The following is a 21,429-nucleotide window of genomic DNA, read 5'->3' on the forward strand; positions in this document are numbered from 1 at the left end:
TGATCTTATAGGATTGCTAAAATCGTGCAGTGTATCCCGGGCTTTAGAGACCACTGGTTTGTCACTGGTGGAAGCTGAAGAAGCTGTTTTCTTCTGAGAAAAGTTTACAGTGCTCAAAAAAAGAAAAAAAGAAAAAGAAAAAAACTTCCCTTGGCAAAGAACGCTGCTATGGTGGCCACTTCCCAAGTATGAGATATGTGTTTCCTCATTACCAACAATGACGAGTACATGCTTTACAACCAGTGAAAAAAGAAGTTGTTTGAAATAATTTAAGCCCATGATGAGCAGTTGAGATTGTTTCATTGAAGCATAAACTAGCTGGTCTCATTTCCTCTCATTATGTAACCTCATTATGGTTCAAATGGCTTGTAGACAAGCTAAAAGTTCACCACATGTTCACCACATAATGGTTTGAATAGCCTAAAACAACTTAGTAAGTAAGTAAGATAAATAAGTAAATAAATGCTTGAAGTGGATGTGCAGTGGACAAAATACTGACATTTTAAAGACCCCACAACATTTTCTATTGAAACAGGAAGTTGGGGGTCATATATTTCAGTTTTTTCCTCACACAAATTATTGATAATTTTCATATTTATGTAAACCCCTACAGTTAAACACCCACATAATACATGCTCTGATCCAAGTTGCTGTATTTCATTGATCTCATTGCTGTATTTGCAGTAATAACTAGGCCTAACTGTCATTACAAAGATTGTGTGAAGTCCCAGGGCAAGTCCTGGAACAAAGCAAGCAACCCTCAGTACTCATTAATTTTTATAGCCACGGCAACAATAACCATTATGCCCCAATAGCAAATTAGGAAGGAAAAGGTAGTAGAAAAGGGGCAGCGTGGGAAGAAGAGGTTGACCGAAACATAGAGAGAGAGAGAGATTCCCAGCAGAGATGAATGTTAATGAGTGGCTTGGAATTGTGTGGAATTTTCTTATGATGCTAAATATTCGCGTCCCTGATTGATGGCAAAGTCTTATATTAACGCATAACACAGGGTGAGGGATAAGAAGTGTCCATTTGAACAGTAACATCCTACTCTCTACACTAGCACATGACCTCTCTACACTGCAGCACAGCCAGTCTGCCGAGAAGTATGGGAAGCTTAAAGGCCTTCATAGCGAGTGTAAGATTAAGAGCTTAAAAAGTTCACTTACAAGTACATGTATGTGTCAACAAGATTCTTGAGCTGGAAAACAGGGTATAGATAGACATGGTACATGACACATTTCTTACGCCACAACAGAAGTTGAAGCTGAGAAGTTTTTGATTTTGAAACACCATTTTTTTTTTTTTAACTTACTAGAAATTCAAGTGAAATCTGTTGATATTCCAACCCGAGTCAATTCAAAACAGTATTTAGCGGGGTGAGAATGAATGCTGTTCATTTGAACTTTCTACCCATCAAAGAATCCTAACAAAATGTATCACAAAATATTAAGCAGCTTTCAACTTTGCAAACAATAAGAAATGTTTCTTAAATTGTAATAATATGTCACAATATTACTGTTTTTACTGTAGATTTTAATCAAATGAATGCAGCCTTGGTGAGCATAGGAAACTTAAAAAAAAACATTTTTTTTTTTTTTTACAGACCCCAAACTTTTGAATGGTAGTGTGGTAGTGTAGTAGTATAGTACACAATAATTAGTTGTATGGGTAAAAAATGTTTTGAGTAAAATCCTAAAAGGTGGCTATAGAGGCAAATATCCCTTTCTGGCTAAAAGAGCTGACAGATATATAGCCCGAATTGGAAGGGAAACAGCAGCAAAGCCAAGAAATAAACGAAACAGAATGGGCTGAGGAGCATTTGAACAACTTGGGCTAAAGGTAGAATGTGAAATCTGATGGAAAAGAGAGATGGAGATGTGCCTGTGGATTTATTTTTAACCTCTAAAATAAAAAGCATACACTTCAGCTCTAAATAGCTGCCATGTGGTCAAGTTTTGTGTGGTTTTCATGCGTAAGATCAAGCGATCAACATGTCTCCACTCCAAGAAACACAGAGCGGGGTCTGGAAGGAGGCAGCACAGAACACTGCTCTGATCAATGTAGCAAAACCTCTTCTGCCTGTTGTTCTCAGTCATTCACACATTCCCCCCTTTGGCTACACTCTGTGAAACTCCACTTGATCTTAACTTCATCCAGCAATGTGTGATTTTTCCATCTGTAACGCACAATGGAACACCGAAACTGGACAACGCAACATCAAATAATGTCTTGAACCCTACTAGCAACATTTCAAGCCCAGGAACGGTAAACAAAGCTGGAATTGTTACAGTCGAGAGCTTCTTCTTCTTTCCAAAGTGGGTTTAAAAAGGGATGCAGGATGTCAGTGATTGGAGGAGAGGAGCTCAGACAAGTATGAAAGACAAAAGGCAATAGAAGCTTCAGGAATGTGAAACAGGAACAGATGCAATTAGCCAGATTGGAAGTTTTATGGGGATCAAAAAACCCAAGTGACCTTGTGCATCCAAATTCTTGCTCTATCTCAGTCTCCAATTCTCCAGATGGACTGCGCCGTAAAGACGATGTTCACTGCCAGAATTCCCCGGGAGTTTACAGGGAACAAAACGAGAGGAGAGACAAAAGAAGCAGAAGAAGTCCTGAGGGGGAGGGGAATGCCATCCGTGTGTTTGTGTGTGTATGTGTGTGTGCTAGCTTCTTTGAGACTATGGTAAGTCTAGACAATGGAAAACACTAGATCACATTTCTTTTGTTACATGTCTACCATACTCACATGCTAAAATTCACTGCACATTACCATTCTAAAGTTTGGTGTCAGTATGAAAGGAATACTTTTATTCAGCAAGGATGCATTACTTTAATTAGTAAAAACATTTAAAATAGACACTGTTCTTTTGAACTTTCCATTCGTCTAAGAATCCTAAAAAAAAAACAAAACAAAAAAAACACTGTTTTCACAAAAATATTAAGTAGCATATCCATTTTCAACATTGATAATAATAAGAAATGTTTCTTCAGCAGCAAATCAGCATATTAGAATGATTTCTGAAGGATCATGTGACATTGAAGACTGGAGTAATGGCTGCTGAAAATTCAGCTTTGCCATCACAGGAGATATATTACTGTTTTTACTGTATTTGTGGTAAAATAAATACAATTTTGGTGAGCATTAGAGGTTTCTTTCAAGACATAAAAAAAAATTACAGAGTCAAAACTTTTGAATAGTAGTTTAACTCCAACCAGTTTCATAGCAAAGATTATAGATATAGAAAGACGGTTCACTCCGATTAGTTATTAATGGGAGAAACGAATTATGGTGGAATACGTCCCACTTTCTAAGTAAAAGAGCCAATCACTGATTGGTAAAATCATTGCATCACTGCAGCTGCCGTTAGAAGCTCTGGTTCCCATAGAAACCCGAAACTCGCGTTTAGGACTGCACATGTGCATTGGCTGGCCTAGCCTGAAAAATAAGCTTTTTTAATGCTATTTGAGCATACGAAACAACATTTATGGGATAGTTCATGTCAGACTTTGTTGCTGATTTGAAATGTGTTATTTAATTGCGAATTCAGCAAGCAGTTTTTGAGATTCCAGGATTCCCCAATTCAATTAGATAGGATTTGGTCTTGGATGCCCGAAATAGATGCCCCGGAGGCGTTGCAAATATGGCCGCCGAGTGACTTTCCTTGAAAGGGTCATAGTCAGGGGGACAAATAAACATTGTTCCTATTTGGTGTCCACCAACAAAAATGTCATCGTGGACCCAGTAAATTCATGCGACGACTCTAAAATCTAATAAAATGCATTCCCGTTGGTAGGGTGGTTGCTTTGAATTCACGAGGCACAGGATCAAAATTCTTACATTGCCCACATATTCGCTCCTGGATGCCAGCAGATGCTCCCATTTATTTCATACTTTTTTGAATAACTCTCAAATTACCAGAATAAATCATTCTAATCAGAATCAGTGATGATGAATGTTGTTTTCTTGTCTGAGAATCAACTATTTTCTGTGAAAAATACAAAACTCTACATCACTTCATCATCCTTCAAAGTTGCAATGTCTCATAAAATACTAATAATTTTCCTAGTTGTTCATGTCAAAGCCCTGAGTTACGACTTCAATCACAAGCAAGGGGGGCCATTGCAGGCGGGCATGAACTATGGTGTGTGCCCTCCAAAGGATCTGGAAGACTGTGAGGCATGCGAGCACACTGTGTAAACACAGTGCAATGAATTTCAGATGTGTGCCAGTTGCCCTTTTTCTTCAGTTCAGACTCGTGCTAACTCTCTAGAATGCCGAATTACCCATACAATGGTAAACAATAAAACATGCTGCATACGGGAAGTCTTGCATTCCGTGATACTGCAGAAAAGGGCAGTGGGGCAGATGGGTACAATATGTGTTGAAAAAGATATAATTGTGAATAATTATGTCATACACTACATTTAAAAGTTGGGGTTTGGTAAGATTGTGTTTTTTTTTTAAAGATATATTTATTTGATCAAATAAATGTACTTTTAGTAAAAAAAATTACTTACAGTAAAAAAGATTAATATTGTGAAATATTGCAAAATGTACTAAAGCTCAATTTTCAGCATCATTACTCTTCAGTGTCACATGATCCTTCAGAAATCATTCTAATATGCTGATTTGCTGGTCAAGAAAGATTTCTTATTGTTATCAATGTTGAAATCATATATACATACATACATACATACAGAGGTGTAAAGTATTTGCGTAAATGTAATTAGTTACTGTACTTAAGTATCTTTTTGGCTACTTTGCAGTTGTACCGAGTATCAAAGATATTGGCAACTTTTACTCTCTACTCAACTACATTTTTGAACAAGTAAATGTACTTTTTACTCCAATACATTTGTGATGAGTAATGCCTTTACACATTACATTTTGCATGACACCTAACTTTTTCTGCAGCAGGTTATTTCTGATATAAAGAAGCGATATCGCCATCTAAGGGCATTGAAGGTACTATATGTTGTGCGTTTTGCCTTTACTTACCCAAACTTGTCAGCAAGGCTTCTTTACATGAATGTGAGAGCATTAGCAGGTAGTTGCTGAATTGTAGTTGTTTGATTTATGAATTGAGGTCATGACTGCAGCCAGTGAAGAGGCCGAAACCAGCACATCCAGTGCAAGTAGACTTTGACTATTTAATCTTACTTAACATTATTTTATTTATCCGCTATATTGACGAGACCTTTTTGCCGGATATTGGTTTATGTATGGCCTTTTTATGCACTTGAGCTTAACTGAGACTTGAGAGTTTGTAGGTGTTTAAAAGGTTGTTGCGTTGACCTTGATATATTGCAATATTGAGGTATTCAGTTTTATTTTGAATTTACAAAATAAACATGATTTATCATCTTACAAATCAATTGTTTCTTATTTTCACCAGCTTGTATATCAGGTGTTGAGGACTAGTGGATCTCTGAGCCTACATTCAGTATGAGTAAGTACTGTTAAAATCAGAACCCTAGAATCAGACTTTTACTCAAGTTGTATTGGAATTGGTTTCTTGTAAATTGTAATGAAGTCATTTTTGATGTTAGGTATCTGTACTTTTACTTTAGTATGGTTTTCAGAAACTCTTTACCCCTCTGTATATTATATATATATATATATATATATATATATATATATATATATATATATATATATATATATATATATATATACAGCTGACCTCCACTTATGAACAGTAGTGTATAAAGTCAGATTTATGAGAATTAAAGGCACAATTACATGTAAATACACAATTGTGAGATATGAAGTCACAGTTACAAGAAATAATGACAATTGTGAGCAATCATTTTGAGGTATAAAGCCATGTGTGAGATATAAAGATGCAATTACTTGCCATTAAAATGGCAATTAGGAGGAAAAATGACCTTTTCTCTTTTTTGATTTGTTTTTTTTTTTTTTACTCTGATGCAAAAACATAATTTTATCTTATAAATGAGGGTTTCCAGATATTAAATCAGTGAGAACAGCATAGAGACATGCACTAACCTGCTCATGATACTCGATGCCCATGCTGAGTGTGTTAATGAGAATGGCGATCATTATTCCTCGTCCGAAATACTTGCTGTCCACAATCTTACGGAAAGTGTCACACACCAGCCTCCAGAAACGGACCACCTTTGCTGCTCGAGCTCCTAATGCAAACTTCTTCTTCCTGTTGGGATCTCTGCTGTCCCGATAATGGGCATCCTGTGTGAACTCATACACGCCCTCACTGTCAGAGTCTGCCGTCTCATTCCCATCCATTCCCTCGGAGTCATTTACCATTGATTTGGCACAATACGGACACGTCTCAGGGTCAAAGGTCAAAGCGGTGTCTAAGTTTGTGCCACTGCTGTTCATGAGGGCATCCTTGCAGACGATCTTCCCTGAAATGTATAAGACAGAAATACATCAGAAAGAAATTATGCATAGAAAATATTTTATAACTATGATTTTTTTCTTATTTAAGAAAAGCCTTTCAGTTTAATTGCAAGTACCAATGCAGTTCATAAAGGCATCCTTACCATTTTTTATTATTATTATTATTATTATTTTTTTTTTTTTAATAAATGATTTTTGTTTATGGTTGATTTATGACCATAAATTTATTTATTTATTTATTTATTTTTTAAAGAGTCACATAACATTTGATTATAGTTTGTACAGTTATGTATACACACACTTTAAGTTCTTAAATTTGTTTTGCTTTAATGCTGAATAATGAAAGAATGAAAGATTTAGAGACAACACAGCTTTTTTTGCCCTGATGCCAAACTTATTGATTTGCTATGAATAATCTTTTAATTTTTGGCACCAGCTATTTGCACTAATTTCAAAGTGCAATAGATGCTATTTACACTAAGTGTGAATAACGATAGATGCTATTTACACTAAATGAAAATAGCATATATTCTTAGCGATAGATGCTCTTTACACTAAGTGCAAATAACAATAGATGCTATTTACACTGAGTGAAAATAGCAATATATTCTATTTACACAGTGTTAATAACAGCATTTTCTTAGCGATATGCTATTTACACTAGGTGAAAATAACGATAGATTCTATTTACACCATGTAAAAATAGCAGTTCTTTGCAATAAGAGTAAATAGTAATTAGATGCTATCTATACTTTATATTGGCAGATATTATTTGCACGTCCGTATTTTTGGACAGTAACATGATGAAATAATATCAGAGTGTAAATGATTTTATTTATTAAAATTATTAAATGGATTCTGCCTTATTGGGAGAATAAAAACCCTCCATACTCCTTCCCCTAACCCTAACCAATAAACACTTTTAATATTATTAAATGCTCGTTTGCAGTTTATTTCCACTTTTAGAACATTATTTTCATTTTTAATGAAAGTAAATGCGAGCTCGGCAAAAGACGGATTCAAATCCATGTCGATCGCGTTAAAAGCCAGAACTGCAAGCCTTGCTCTCTACTGCTGCGCCACTGAAGACATTGACTTCCTTTTCATCTTTTTTAAAACTTGAATGGCCCAACCAGACATTGTTGGGCGGAGCTAGTGTAAATAGCGTTTGCCAACAAGGGACACTATTTGCACTTAGTATATATATATTTTTTATTTTTCAAGAGAAAAAATTAATACTTTCATTTTAATAGTATATAAGTCTCTGACTAGATAATTGAATAGACATCTCAGGGTTGAATTTCCAGCAAATGTAACTATATTATACAGTATTACTATGATAATGATATGAACAAAACATAAAATTACTCATACAGTTATTCAGCTTACTCTAAACTCATGTGTGTCGCACATTCAGTTTAAGTAATTCCATTTACCAGGAGGACCTTGTGTCTCCACCAGGCACTGTGAGGTGTTGATGGAAGTTGGGGGTATGTTTAGGTTGGTAAGGACACCAGCAGTACAACTGCCTCCTCCTGGCTCCAGGATTCTCTGTCTGCGCTGCTCTAAGGCCAGAGATGACTGTAACGTGGGGTAGTTCTTATGTACTGGAGCTGCAAATGGCACTGAGTTTCTCTTATATGCATGGAGCACCGTGGGAGAAGGTGAGGGGCCGCAGCGCAGCGGCTCGAGGTGGCTCGCAACCTGATAAACACTATGCATAGATTCTGCACCGCTGGGGCCCAGAGACCCACAGAAGGGGTCCTGCTGAGGGATAATGACAGGTAGCATGAGAGCACACCCAGAGCTGTTGACATTGCCACTCTGGGAACCGTTGTCCACCTCTCTGCCCCCTTCAGTTCGGACATTTCCATTGCCCAGATGGTAGTGATGGTGGAGGTGATGGTGATGATGGTGCACGACGGGTCGGATGGATCCCTGGCGCTGCTTCTGCCGACGTCTTTTCGTAGGCGGCGGTTCCAGCGGTGGAGAAGCGCATATCCGTAGCCCTGCCCGGCGACCGGTGGCCCGGATGAGGTGGCCGATTTGCCTGATGCCTTTGCGGATAATGTGGACCAGGTACTTGAGCAGCTCATCATAGCAGCTTCCTGGCTCAGAGAAGCTATTCAGCGTGCTGGCGTTGGACCTGAAGCGCACTCTCTGCTCCTTCATAAGCTGACTCTCCCGTTGCTTGGTCTCAGAGAACTGTGTCGCTATGACAACTAGACAAAGGTTGATCATGAAGAACGAGCCCACCTGAAAAACAGTGGAGGGAGTGGAGTAGACCATGAACAGAGAGAACTTCACTGCTCATTAACAACATTGTTACTGTAACAACAAGAAAAGATGGCATGATAAAAATAGCAAGCATAAAATCGATGGTTATTTTCTGTACTAATAGGATTTGAAATTAACAGATTGGAAGTTCAGAACAATACCACATGCTTGCTTACTTCTGTGTAACACAAAAGAAGACATTTTGAGAAATGTTTCAGTGTTTTTGTCCATACAATGGTGGTCAGACAAGTTTTGTTTCAAAATCTTTTCTCGTGTTCTGAAGAAAGATGTCGTGCATGTTTGAATGCACATGAGGGTGAGTAAATGATGACCGAATTTTCATTTTTAGGTGAGTTATCCCTTTAAATACCCATAAATGCCTATCATGGACACGTTTTGTGTCCATGTTATTATAACAATCCATTTGCTAGGCTTAAACAAAACATGATTCATTGCATGCCACAGACACACAGTATACAAATGCACCTATTTTTTTTTTTTTACACTAATGAAGTGGTTTCTTTTTTTAAAATTTACTGGTTTTTCAATTTCCAGTTTTCTATGATGTCACGTATATCATCATCAAAATCTTTCAAATGTGATTCTCTTGTCTCTGTCTAAGTTTTTCTGATGCACAGTTACACCAGAGACAGTATAAGGTAGTCTGTCTGGTCAGGAATCACTCTTATAAATGTGTCTTGTTCTGCCCAGCTCAGCTTAATGCCACTCACTATTATCAGGAGAATGAAGTAGATGAAATTGTAGAAGGAGTGAGCATCCATAACAAAGTACATGATGTCCACCCAGCCCTCCAGAGTAATAACCTTCAGGAAAGAACAAAAGTGATTCAGTTTAGCTTATGCAGTTTATACACAAACAAAGAGGCAGTTTATAAAATACATTCTTTATATAAAAATATTTTCACCCTTGCACTTTAGATACTATGGAAGCTTTTTTAACTTACAAGTGACTTTTTCTCACAATTACAAGATTACATCTTAAAATTTTGACTTTTTTTTCCTCAGAGTTACAGGATAAAAACTCACATTTGCGAGTAATAAAGTTAGAATTGAAGTTTATTTTTCGTAATTGTGAGAAAATCAATGTAAACTCGCATTTCTGACTTTTTTTTCCTTGCAATTGTGAGAAAATGGAGATGTAAACTCGCAATTATGACGTTTTGCTCACAACTGTGAGTTTATATCTCACAATTCTGACTTCTTCGGAATTGTGAGACAAAGTCAAAACTGCAAGTTTACATCTCTATTTTCTCACAATTGCGAGAAATAAACTAGCAATTCTGACTTTTTTCTACCGTTCGTAAAGACCTGCCCCCTTTAGTTACTGTTGCTACGTCCGACAAGCCATGCTGCTCTTAAAGGAACACTCCACTTTTTTTGAAAATAGGCTAATTTTCCAACTCCCCTAGAGTTAAACAGTTGAGTTTTACCGTTTTCGAATCCATTCAGCCGATCTCCGGTTCTGGCGGTACCACTTTTAGCATAGCTTAGCATAGTTCATTGAATCTGATTAGACCGTTAGCATCGCGCTTAAAAATGACCAAAGAGTTTTGATATTTTTCCTATTTAAAACTTGACTCTTCCGTAGTTAAATCGTGTACTAAGACCGACGGAAAATAAAAAGTTGCGATTTTCTAAGCTGATATGGCTAGGAACTATACTCTCATTCAGGCGTAATAATCAAGGAACTTTGCTGCCGTTCCATGGCTGCAGCAGTGCAATGATATTACGCAGCGCCCGTGAGCCCCTGCTTACACAGGGAACGTGCCTTGCAACCATGGAGACGTATGTGAGAGACGCTGTGTAATATCATTGCGCCTGCTACAGCCATGATACGGCAGCAAAATTCTTTGATTATTACGCCTGAATGAGAGTATAGTTCCTAGCCATATCAGCCTAGAAAATCGCAAATTTTCATTTTCTGTCGGTCTTAGTACACGATTTAACTACAGAAAAGTCAAGTTTTAAATAGGAAAAATATCAAAACTCTTTGGTCATTTTTAAGCGCGATGCTAACGGTCTAATCAGATTCAATGAACTATGCTAAGCTATGCTAAAAGTGGTACCGCCAGAACCGGAGATCGGCTGAATGGATTCGAAAATGGTAAAACTCAACTGTTTAACTCTAGGGGAGTTGGAAAATGAGCCTATTTTCAAAAAAAGTGGAGTGTTCCTTTAAGCCACACATCATGTTCTCACACAGTGAAAAATACATCACGGAGCAAAGAGGACACTGACAACGCACTGACAGACAAAACAGGCCAGGTTACTTTTTAAACAATAACTGCAGTTGTGTGACTCTTTAATGTGTCGTGACAGATCGTTGTAGAGCCTCAGTTCAAGCGGCTCGTAACTGATCATCTCTTCCTACTAGTTAATTTATAGCATCAAATAAACATGAATGAACATCAGAAGGACCATTTTTCAAGTTCAAATCCACTGACATCTACTAACTCCCCTGACTGCTTTGTCGGACAAAATGTCGGATTCTGCATTATGACTAGTTAGATCACCTGTCAATCAAACTCCAGGCGAAGTGTCAATTGCAAGTTTATATCTTGCAATTGTGAGAAAGATGTAGAAACGCAATTCTGACTTTTTCTCACAATTTTAAGTTGATATCTCACAATTCTGTGGAAAAGAAGTCAGAATTGAGAAATATAAACTGGCAATTGCAGAAAAAAAGTCAGAAACAAGCTTTCATAAGATACCGATTATCAACCTCAAGTGTGAAAAAAAACGTTGGTAGGCAGCTAATGTCAATACAGTGACATGGGAATTAAAAGCATATAATCTCTGATTATATGCTGCCATGATCAGTTTTTGGTTCTGTACTAAAGCATTCATGATTAGGTCGACAGTACAGATATATTATGCTCAGGGGGGACACCCTACCAAGCATGCACTCTTCATTCCCTTTGATTAATCTGTCACAGATTAGGGAGAAATAGGGTAAGGCAAAACCGGAAAGAAAAGGCACTTTGCTTGCTATTTACAGGGCAATTGGGTGTGCTAGCAGGATGAAGGGATGTCAGGCAGCTAATTCATTTTTAGATACTAAAAATTAAGCGCCTAACCACAGAATTGGCCGCTTGCAAAAGGAAGATTAAGTCATTGGGCCATTCCACAGTTCGGTACACGATAGTCTCCTAAATATTTAATAGATTTCTATGTTGGTGTGTTGTAAACATGAGAAGTGAAAGTTTAATTTAATTTGAGATTAAAATCAGTGGGCACATACTGTCGGATGTAGAGGAATTAAAACCTTATCAACTTTTTGTGATAAAAGAACAAAAAATTTAATACAAACTGCTGATCCCTGCAATTGTCTTCAGGTCAGACTCTAAAAGAGCTAATCTAAAATCCCAGGGCAAATGAGCTTTGATATTCAAACAGTGTCAGGCATTTAAAATATCACTAACCAGTCAGGGAAACTGAGGTAAGCACATTTGGGTTCATGATAGTAAATGTAGTCCCAGTTTGGATCAATCAGTGAATTACATATGTCACTGTTGGATCAAAGAGCCAAAATTTGCTAAAGATTATAGTTTAACAGTGTTTTTAGAGACTAACTTTGAGCATTAGATGATGTCAGTGGTAATCTAAATGGAAAAAATAGGAAAAATGAGCATGCACAATTAAATATATCAAATCTCTAATACTGAACTACAACCGATATGGTAACAATATATTGTGCATGCTTACTAAACTGTCATATTAAGGCATTGTAAGTGTATTTGAAGGTCTTTGTGTAAGTCTTCACAGCATTAAAGCAATAAAAGAAGACTTATAACAGACCTGAAAGATGGCAATCCAGGCATAACCAATGTTGTCAAAGTTTATGGCCCCCTTGAAGGGATTGGCCTCTCCGGCAGAGCAGTTGGTATAATACTTGTTCCAGTTGACGCAGGTGGTGTTGTCTGTGCTATTGTAAGCTGCCATGTCCAGCTGGCACTGTCGGCCCTCCTCATGGAGCGTGGGGATGGAGGTGCACAGGCGCATGCCATTCTCCCGAGGTTGAGAACAGATAAACGGGTTTTCATCATCGTTTTCTGTGTGGTAGTACTTGTGCAAGTCTAGACTGGTAGGCCTGTACAAAAGATAATAACATGAATCACGTTTTATCAGTAGAGTTTGTTTTTACACCAACAATAATCTATAATTATTTCTTGAAATGAGAGTTTACGTAAAAATGAAAATGTAACAAATTACATTTACTCAAATACTTTACACCACTGATGTACCATTTTAAAGATTCTTTTATTAGTTTTATATTTATTTGTAATTTGACAGCTCTAGTTCTCGTTAAATGCAGCAAATGGCCAGGATATTTTTCAAAAATCAACCTTTTGTGTTCCACGAAAGACATAATATGTAATGCATAGACACACAGCTCAGACAACTCATGCAAATAAATGCAAATTAACTGTGCATTGAGCAGTAACTAAGCCAATGAAGTCCTCAGTGCTCTCTGCTCAGCCTCAGTTTCTCCTAGGGTTGGAAAAACACCCATTTAAGAACCAGTCATGCTGCAGCGAGATCAACGCTAACTATCTCCCGAAGAAAAGCGATTGAGCAAGGCCTAGCTTTAATGGCGTTTGGCTCTGACATTGAAAAATTGGGCCGTCTGTCAACACAAATTCACCTCAGAGAGAAAGTGCCATGGCGAATTAGCTGCACAAGTACCTTCAATTACCCATTGGGACAAATCCTAGCCTTCCAAAGAACCCTTCCCCTTGAAATATTTATTTCTTAAGAGCAATTTAACAGTTTAAGACCGTCTTAATGTTACATAATCACCGCTGCAAGCCAATCTCTGTGAGGCAGTGGATTCCTTCAAAACGCTGTGCCAGGCCATGAATCCATGGGGTCTAATTCATGCTCTCAGCGCAATGATAGCTGTGGGGTTTACAGAGCTAGATAGTAAACAAAATGAATTGATTGATAGTTGAAAATTAATGAAAGCAGAAATTAAGAAAATTAGAATTATTAGGACTTCAGTTCATTTTTTTATGATTCATTACATATAAGGTCGTGTCTGCTACATGTTTATGCATTTCTGGAAGGAAATCCCTTCAATTAGTCCCTGTGTGACACTTTCACCTTTGTGGACATTTCATGCACATTTTCCACTATAAATTTAAAAAAAATTCGAACTTTATTTGCTCCCAAAATGGTAAGTAATTGTGTTGCAGTAACATAAAACAGACAACGCTCTAATACTCAACGTGGATGGATGGATGTTTTTATTAATGTATGTATTGCTTTTTATTGTTTTCAATCTGTAGGCCCATAAAATCCTATTTAAATAGATCTGGCTTTGACATTTGGCCTTTCATCATTACAAAAATGTACTCTTACATTATAACCCTCCCCATTTCAAGACTACTGAGGTCACTTAAAAAATTATTAGCGTGATCTTGAAGCCCAAGCCATCGCACTCACAGGGAGAAGTTTTCAGGGAGGAAGCAGCGGTTGCGGAGAAGCCCGGCCCACAACTGGACTCCTACAATCCCAAAGATGAAGAAAACAAAGAAGCAAAGCAGCAGTACATTGCCCAGCATGGGGAGAGTGTCCAGCAGAAGCGTCACCAGGATTCTCATACCTGCAGAACAATGAAAGAGAAACTAGTATTACTTCATCCCTCAAACACACACAAACATTGTAATAATAAAAAGATACTGCCACAAGCATATTGCTCTCAGAAAACATATGAAATGATAGTGCTATAATGCACTAAACAAACTGTTGCTCCATTTCATGGTTATGGAGGCTCATTGTAGACCTACAGTATACAATTGTTTATAGGTTCCAGTATAAATCTCTGCTGATATTCAGTATTTCAGACACTGTTGCCCTGGCTTCTCCAATATATCTGCCTTGTGTCAAACCACAATGCCAGCTGACTGAAGCATAAATGATGAAAATCATTTCCTGTTCAGGGTTTGGCGGGTAATTGGTAGAGCAGGGTAATCCAGCCGGTGCTCCCTGGCAGCCTGCAGTCTGTGGGTGATAACTGTGGCTGGCTGTAATTTCCACATTTGGAGGAAGAGTGAGTGGCGATAAGCAGTGAGGCATTAACAGGAATGAATGACAATAGAAGATCCGTGTCATCACATAAAATGGCTCTGTGCTGTGTGGGTTTACAGAGCTCAGTATTGTGCAGATGCTGCATTTCTCAAAGCCGTTGTCTTCGAGATGGGTTTTAGCCCCTCAAATACACTCTTCAATAATGAGATGCCTTGATAGAAACATGGCCTCAAAATATTTTTATGTCAGGGAAATTAGGACACGCAGTGTCGTTTTGTGAGTGTTTATCAGCGTGTATCTATTTACTTGTAATTAGGAAATGGTGAGTTCAGAACAACAAATCGAGGTCTCTGAAATACGGAGCGTTTCTTCCAATTACGATGTGTTTCTCGTGGATAATCCACTGCTCTGAGATTTCTGCACAGAAAATCACTTCCTAACTTCGGTCATTAGTGACTCCAAATGACTGCGGAGTTCACCCTAGCACAGCAATTCAGCTAAGCTTGCCAAGTCAGGGCTTAACAAGCATTGAATCTGTGACAGCGGCACAGATCTGTGTCCCTTACAAACTGAGAGGTAATTCCCCACAGGGAGGTGAATTTTCTGGAGAAAATCACCTTCCTGAATTTGGTCCCTTAAGAAGACTGACAAATGGAGCACCGGGCCATGTGAGTTTCCTCACAATACGATAATGGACTATTTGAGCATGAGGTTAAGCTAACTTTAGTGTACATTCATTGCTAATGTCACTTGTGAACTCATTTTATGACCTAGATTTTCCAAATTATGTATACAAATCGTGTCATTTTTCTAAATATATTACACTACAAACTATTTAGTGTATATTACACACTTTACTATTCAGATGAAGCTCAATGAACAATAATGGCAGATTTAAAATGATTTGGAATTCTATCCTTCTTTGTCAAAAAAGTTTTGAAAACCATATAGAGAATAAGAAGTACCACTTGAAATGAAATAATCAATGTATAAAAAAGGTAAATAAATACATTTCTGTCATAAAAAATAAAATAAAAAAATGGTTAGTTGAATTCATGAATAGCATATATATATATATATATATATATATATATATATATATATATATATATATATATATATATATATATATATATATATATATATATATATATATATATATATATATATATATATGCATACATACATACATACACACACATATATATAATGGTTAGTTCTTGTCCTTGACTTGAATTGGTCAAAACGGTTCTTTGTATCACTACACAACACCCTTAGCAACCACTCTTAGCAACATAAACTGTGAGTTATCAATTGATATTGTTCATTAAAGCTTAATGTATTATGTAGAAGAGTATTGTGAGAAAAAGATTGAGTGAACGAGTTAATTACCTGCATTCAGATTTAACATTTTCCATCAGGTCAGTTCATAAAAAAAAAAAAAAAAATCTGTTTAAATGTCCAATGTATTATCTTGTCCTTTTAACAGTTAAGGGATTTTCCCATGACTGACAGCACAAGTCAAAGCATTTGTCACTTGTGTCTTGTTCCGTGTTCACAACAATTCAGCTTTTTCAATGTAAAAGTCTTTGCTACTGACTAACACACATAACAGTCTTTGCCGCCATCTAATGGCATTATACTGTAACTTCTGTTGCTGTTCACGGTCAGGGACTTTTTTTTTTTCTGGAGGAAGGAAGGCTTTTAGTGGAAGATTACTTCAAGAAAGTTGCATTGATTCATATTTTTGGCTATAATATTTGTATTGTGTGGTAACCATTTTATAAAAGCAATAAGGTACTTGAGGCTATAGTGCTGTATTGTGAATAAGTCATGGCTGAAGGGGTTGCTGGCACTACGCTTTGTGTTGTGCCTAACAACGCCCTTCAGCCGCGAATTATTCATGATACAGCACAGCCTCTCAATACCTTATTGCTTACATATATATGCATTTATAAATGTATGAAAAATGTAATATCGATTTAATATTGCAATAAAAAAAGAGCAATTTAAAAGCTGCATTTAAAAATGCAATATAAAAGACACAAAATCCTACACAAATTACATTTGAAAATAAGTTTATTAATTTATTATTTACTGTTACTTTTATTTCTCTTTGCAAATGAAAATGGGAGAACACTCCTCCTTTATATGATTATTCCAAAGATGCCAGTCTTTATTGTCCTTATCACTACATTGACTTAAATGAAATCTAGCAAATATTCCAGAAAAATAACTCCTTGTTTACCCGTTTCCTTCTCTGACCCAGCTATGTCAGTCTATAGCAATTCACTAATGCAAAGGTCTCGCTCTACGCAGGTGGCTTAACTCATTTATAAACTCCTCCTGAAAAGATTATTTAGGAGAGAGAGTATTTCCCAAGGGGAGACTGTAAATATCCTGCCATAGCCATTCTATTATGTTAAAAAAGAGAGTCTCCAGGGCCACACAATGTGCTCTGGTCCCTGTGTTATGAAGAAAACTCCTGGGATCCCCTGCCCTTTGGAGTCCTCCACATGCACCAAACAAGCTCAATGACAAAGCACAGGGGGGAAAGAGATCATAACCATGCTTTCTATTTATTTCTCATAAGCTTCCACAGATAATAAAAGAGCAGCTTCTCTCTAGGTTTAATTAAAATTGCTTGAGGGGACATGAAAACCACATAAACACAGGGGTCTATATTCTACTGTTGTTCAGCTGATACATTTTACCACAAGGGTGTTGATACTTGGCAGAAGACTTAACTAAAGAGATGAGAAGCTTAATCTTCACAATATTAATTCAATAAGGTTGTAAAAGGACAACACTCAACCCACTGATTTCATTTCTGCATCACACAAAGCTCATAGAATGAATGGCCTGATGCTAAATAGATATCTAACAATAATGTGATCACATATTGATTCATATCTAAAAACTGCAGGGTTCTATCATCCATCCACCCATTCCACTGGTTATTCATGTGCCTTTGCACTATAAATAAAATCCATAGTTCATTCTGCATTGCCATCACACATATACGCATACACAATATATTGTGTTTCTCATAGATATCCCCTTCGAAAATGTGTATGATTAAGCGCTCAAGAATTTCTTATTATCAATGTTGAAATACAATGCAGTTCTACTGAACTTTCTATTCATCAATGTATCCTAGTATCTCGCACTGCCTCATTCTCATCTCCATAATTTATAAAAATAGTCACTCGTGTGATGCATGGGATGTATGCTGCAAAGTTATCAGTTCCTCTCTTTCTGTGTCTGCATCTCTTTCTCTCCAATAGTTCCCTTGTGTATCTCACAAATCTACATGTCCACCGCTCCAATTACTGCTGGCCTTCTGAAAAAGATGACCGCAACGTCACCACTGGCAGACACTTGACATGATGATGTTCCTTGCCCCAAATAATAATAGAATACAGAAGTGGGCAGCACGGCGGGTTTCCAATTAACCTCCAACTGCCCTCAAGTGCAGAATCATGGTGAATTCTAATCCAGAAGACGAAGTCTAAAAGAGCTCAAGGCTTTCTGACAGACTAATCCACCTTCTAGGGAGAGTTAAAGGGCACATATAGAGGTCTGTCTACATATTACAGACCTTTTAAGAGATCGATTTTCACACCTGCACACCAAAGACAAAGCAGAGCGAGCCAGCTGTACATCACAGCAGTGTTGAGTATTTTGATTTGTGAGGGAACATGTTTGTCATATACTGACAGTTTTCTCCTGTCCCTTCATCAATCAAGCCATGGGTGTGGAGAACAACAGAATGTGATGTTGATTAAGACGGCTTCTCGGAGAACAGAAAGACAGAGGGCACAGAGGTATAGAGGACATAGAAGAAAGTGATGTGAGAAACAGAGTAGGACTGACATGAGTCTGCAAAGTACAGGCTCAACAATTCGACCCTGTTACCAAAGTTACTGTACAAAAAAAGAAAATCGGTACCACATTAGTTTAGTGTGTTACATGTTACTTTAGTAATAACTATAAATTGTGCCTAATTAATGCAACTATCCCTAAACCAAACCCTAATTCTAACCCTATAGTATATACACTGTAACAATTAAGGACACCTTAAAATATCTTATACAATATTTCCTAAAAATTAAGCACCTCTTTTTACATGTAATTTGTAATATATAATAAGTATAAATAAATATTACAGAAAAAAGCAGACAAACAAATTATACAGTTCATTTCTTTGTCTGCTTTTGTTGCACGGCCTCACTCTCATATCCATACTTCTTAAAACTAGTCACTATAATTTTTTTTTTTTTTTTTAATATAAATATAAATGTAAAATAAAATAAAATAGTAAAAAAAAAGTGAAAGTCCCATGTAGAGTGGGAATGCCCACCAACACTTTTTTCTGTCAAAAGAATTTCAACATGTTTATGACATGCTACTTTTGTTTTCAGTTTGACAGTCTAATGAGTGATAATTTGAGCTTTCTCCTATTATGTTTTTTCCCCCCATCTTTTGTTTTGATTAGTGCTGGGAAAAAATGGCAAATAAGATCAACAAAAATCTGTGTCACCCACTCTTCCAGTGATGGTCCGCAGCAGGTGAGCTTGAGATAAAATAATTCCCAAATTAATGCAAACATTAGGCCTTTAATTAGTCTGGGTGGCTCTTGAATAATGAATTAGGCTGTCTGCCACCACTTCACCCCCTGTCTCTGATTGGCACAGGTATTAATTAGGCAATAATGATTATATGAATGGATGCACTTTTGTTTCCTAAGCGAACTGGAAGGCATATCTCTGGATGCCATTTCTGTCCCCCCGGGCCAATGATGGCTGTGTCCGAAAGCTTAAAAATGCTGCCTTCAGACGAAGGCATCAAGGCATATCCAAATCCAATGTTAGCTTCACTTCCTGTCTCCTGAGATACCTTCATCTGATTCATTTTTGTGCATTTTGTGGCGTGCAAAAAACAGCTTCAGAGGGTCACAGGACTGCTGAGAAAATTATCGGGTGCCGTCTCCCAACCATGGAGGATCTACACAGTTCTCATTGCCTCAAGAGAGCTTACAGCATCATAAAGGATACATCTCACCCAGGTCACTCTCTTTTCAGTCTGCTTCCTTCAGGCGGGCGGTATAGATTCATTAGAACAAGGACAAACCGACTCAAAAACAGTTTTTTTTCCAATTGCTGTACAAGCTCTAAATGCCACCTAGCATAATGTTACACTACATATGCAAGAAAGTTTTTTTGTAGTCGCATTTCCCACTCCAGCATTTTTTTTCTTCCTTGTAACAAGAGCTTTGTATTATTTCTGATGTGCAATATATTCTTAATTCAACATAAAGAATACATATTATTTATTACTTATTTACGTGTATTATTTGTATGTGGGTGCACTTGAATGACTAAATTTCGTTGTACAGTTGTATAGTTGTACAGTGACAATAAAGTTTTCTATTCTATTCTATTCAATTCTATTTTTGAAGGCAGCGTAGATGTTTACTTTGCTGCCTTTGATATCCCAAAATTATGTGCTTTCCATTTTAGTTGAGAATGGAATAAAGATGGCATCTGAAAGTTGCAGTTGGTGGTCAGTTTGTGTGTAAATGCACGTTTTTGAAAGTTTTTTCACTTCTGATGTCATTTCTAGCGAGGAATTTCTATTGTAGTACTGTAATTAAATATTTGTTTAGTTATCACCAAAGCTTTGTCTATTTTGCTGTAGATCAGTGGTTCCCAAACTGGGGTACGTGTACCCCTGGGGGTACGTGAGGTGACAAAAGGGGGTACGTGAATAAAATGCTGAGTAGTTTATTTAATTCTACCTTAAAATAATATTAAAACCGAGCATATTTTTTCTAACTGCCAAAATGCTGTAAATCCAGTACATTTAATTAAATTACCTCATCATTTGCAGTCAAAAATTACTGTATCCACACATATGATGGATTGTGTGCAGCATACTGCCTTATATCGCACTAAATTACTGCCGTTCTCAAGTGCACCTTTGTAAAAGTGGGGATTTAGCACTTACTCGCATGAAAAACAAATACAGACACAGATAATGGATTAATTTCGATTAAAGTCTCGAACTTTCTCCGATACAAAAACAAACCTTTTTTGTGAGTTCTTGTATTTAATGATGATAACAAGCAAGAACGCAATTGTTCCCAAATATCCACATGACTGAAAACGTGACATTATTATACAACAGGTCAAAAAACAAAACGGACATTTTAAACGCAGTACTGCCAGTATTTACTCCATTTTGCAATGAAATAATAACGAAAACCACAGCAGAACTACAACACACGTTTGTGTTTCGCGAACAATTCTGCAGCTTTGAACGAATCGTGAGAGTCAATGATTCAATGATTCATTCACAGCCACTTGCTTCTTTACTGAATCAATGACTCGATGACTCACTCATAAAAACAGTGACTTGCTGCCACCTACTGGCGGTTTTAGTTTAATATTTAAAAGTTTTGTTTAGTTTTACCATCATTGCATATTTCTCTATTGAACATTTTTATTTAAAACATTATTTATTTTATAAAGTTATTCATATTTAGGGGGCAAAAATTGTCCCTTAATGGTAAAGGTGTGACTGCAGTACGCAGAGAGGGGGTACACAGTAGGATAGTAATCCCTTTAGCGGGTGCTCCAAGCTAAAAAGTTTGGGAACCACTGCTGTAGAACATTAAACCATTTCGCTGCTTCAGGAGGTTGTCAGAAT

General features: G+C 37.0%; 1 protein-coding gene across 12 annotated transcripts in view; it reads right to left on the bottom strand.

Moving 5' to 3' along the window:
* Positions 1-21,429, bottom strand: part of cacna1g (calcium channel, voltage-dependent, T type, alpha 1G subunit) — a 150,564-nt gene that overhangs the window by 99,248 nt on the left and 29,887 nt on the right. For 11 of the 12 annotated variants that reach the window (XR_010892598.1, XM_067368659.1, XM_067368653.1 and 8 more), the window contains exons 4-8: positions 14,134-14,293; positions 12,487-12,778; positions 9,400-9,492; positions 7,828-8,647; positions 6,017-6,396 (exon numbers count right to left, since the gene is read on the bottom strand). Coding sequence is in view for 11 of the 12 variants with exons in the window: in XM_067368659.1 (XP_067224760.1) it covers positions 6,017-6,396; positions 7,828-8,647; positions 9,400-9,492; positions 12,487-12,778; positions 14,134-14,293 (1,745 nt within the window). In the remaining variant the exon portion in view is untranslated. The remainder of the gene's footprint in view (positions 1-6,016; positions 6,397-7,827; positions 8,648-9,399; positions 9,493-12,486; positions 12,779-14,133; positions 14,294-21,429) is intronic. The other variant, XM_067368654.1, reaches the window with a different exon arrangement.

This window comes from Chanodichthys erythropterus, chromosome 19 (assembly GCF_024489055.1).
Source record: "Chanodichthys erythropterus isolate Z2021 chromosome 19, ASM2448905v1, whole genome shotgun sequence".
In the NCBI taxonomy this organism is placed as follows: domain Eukaryota; kingdom Metazoa; phylum Chordata; class Actinopteri; order Cypriniformes; family Xenocyprididae; genus Chanodichthys; species Chanodichthys erythropterus.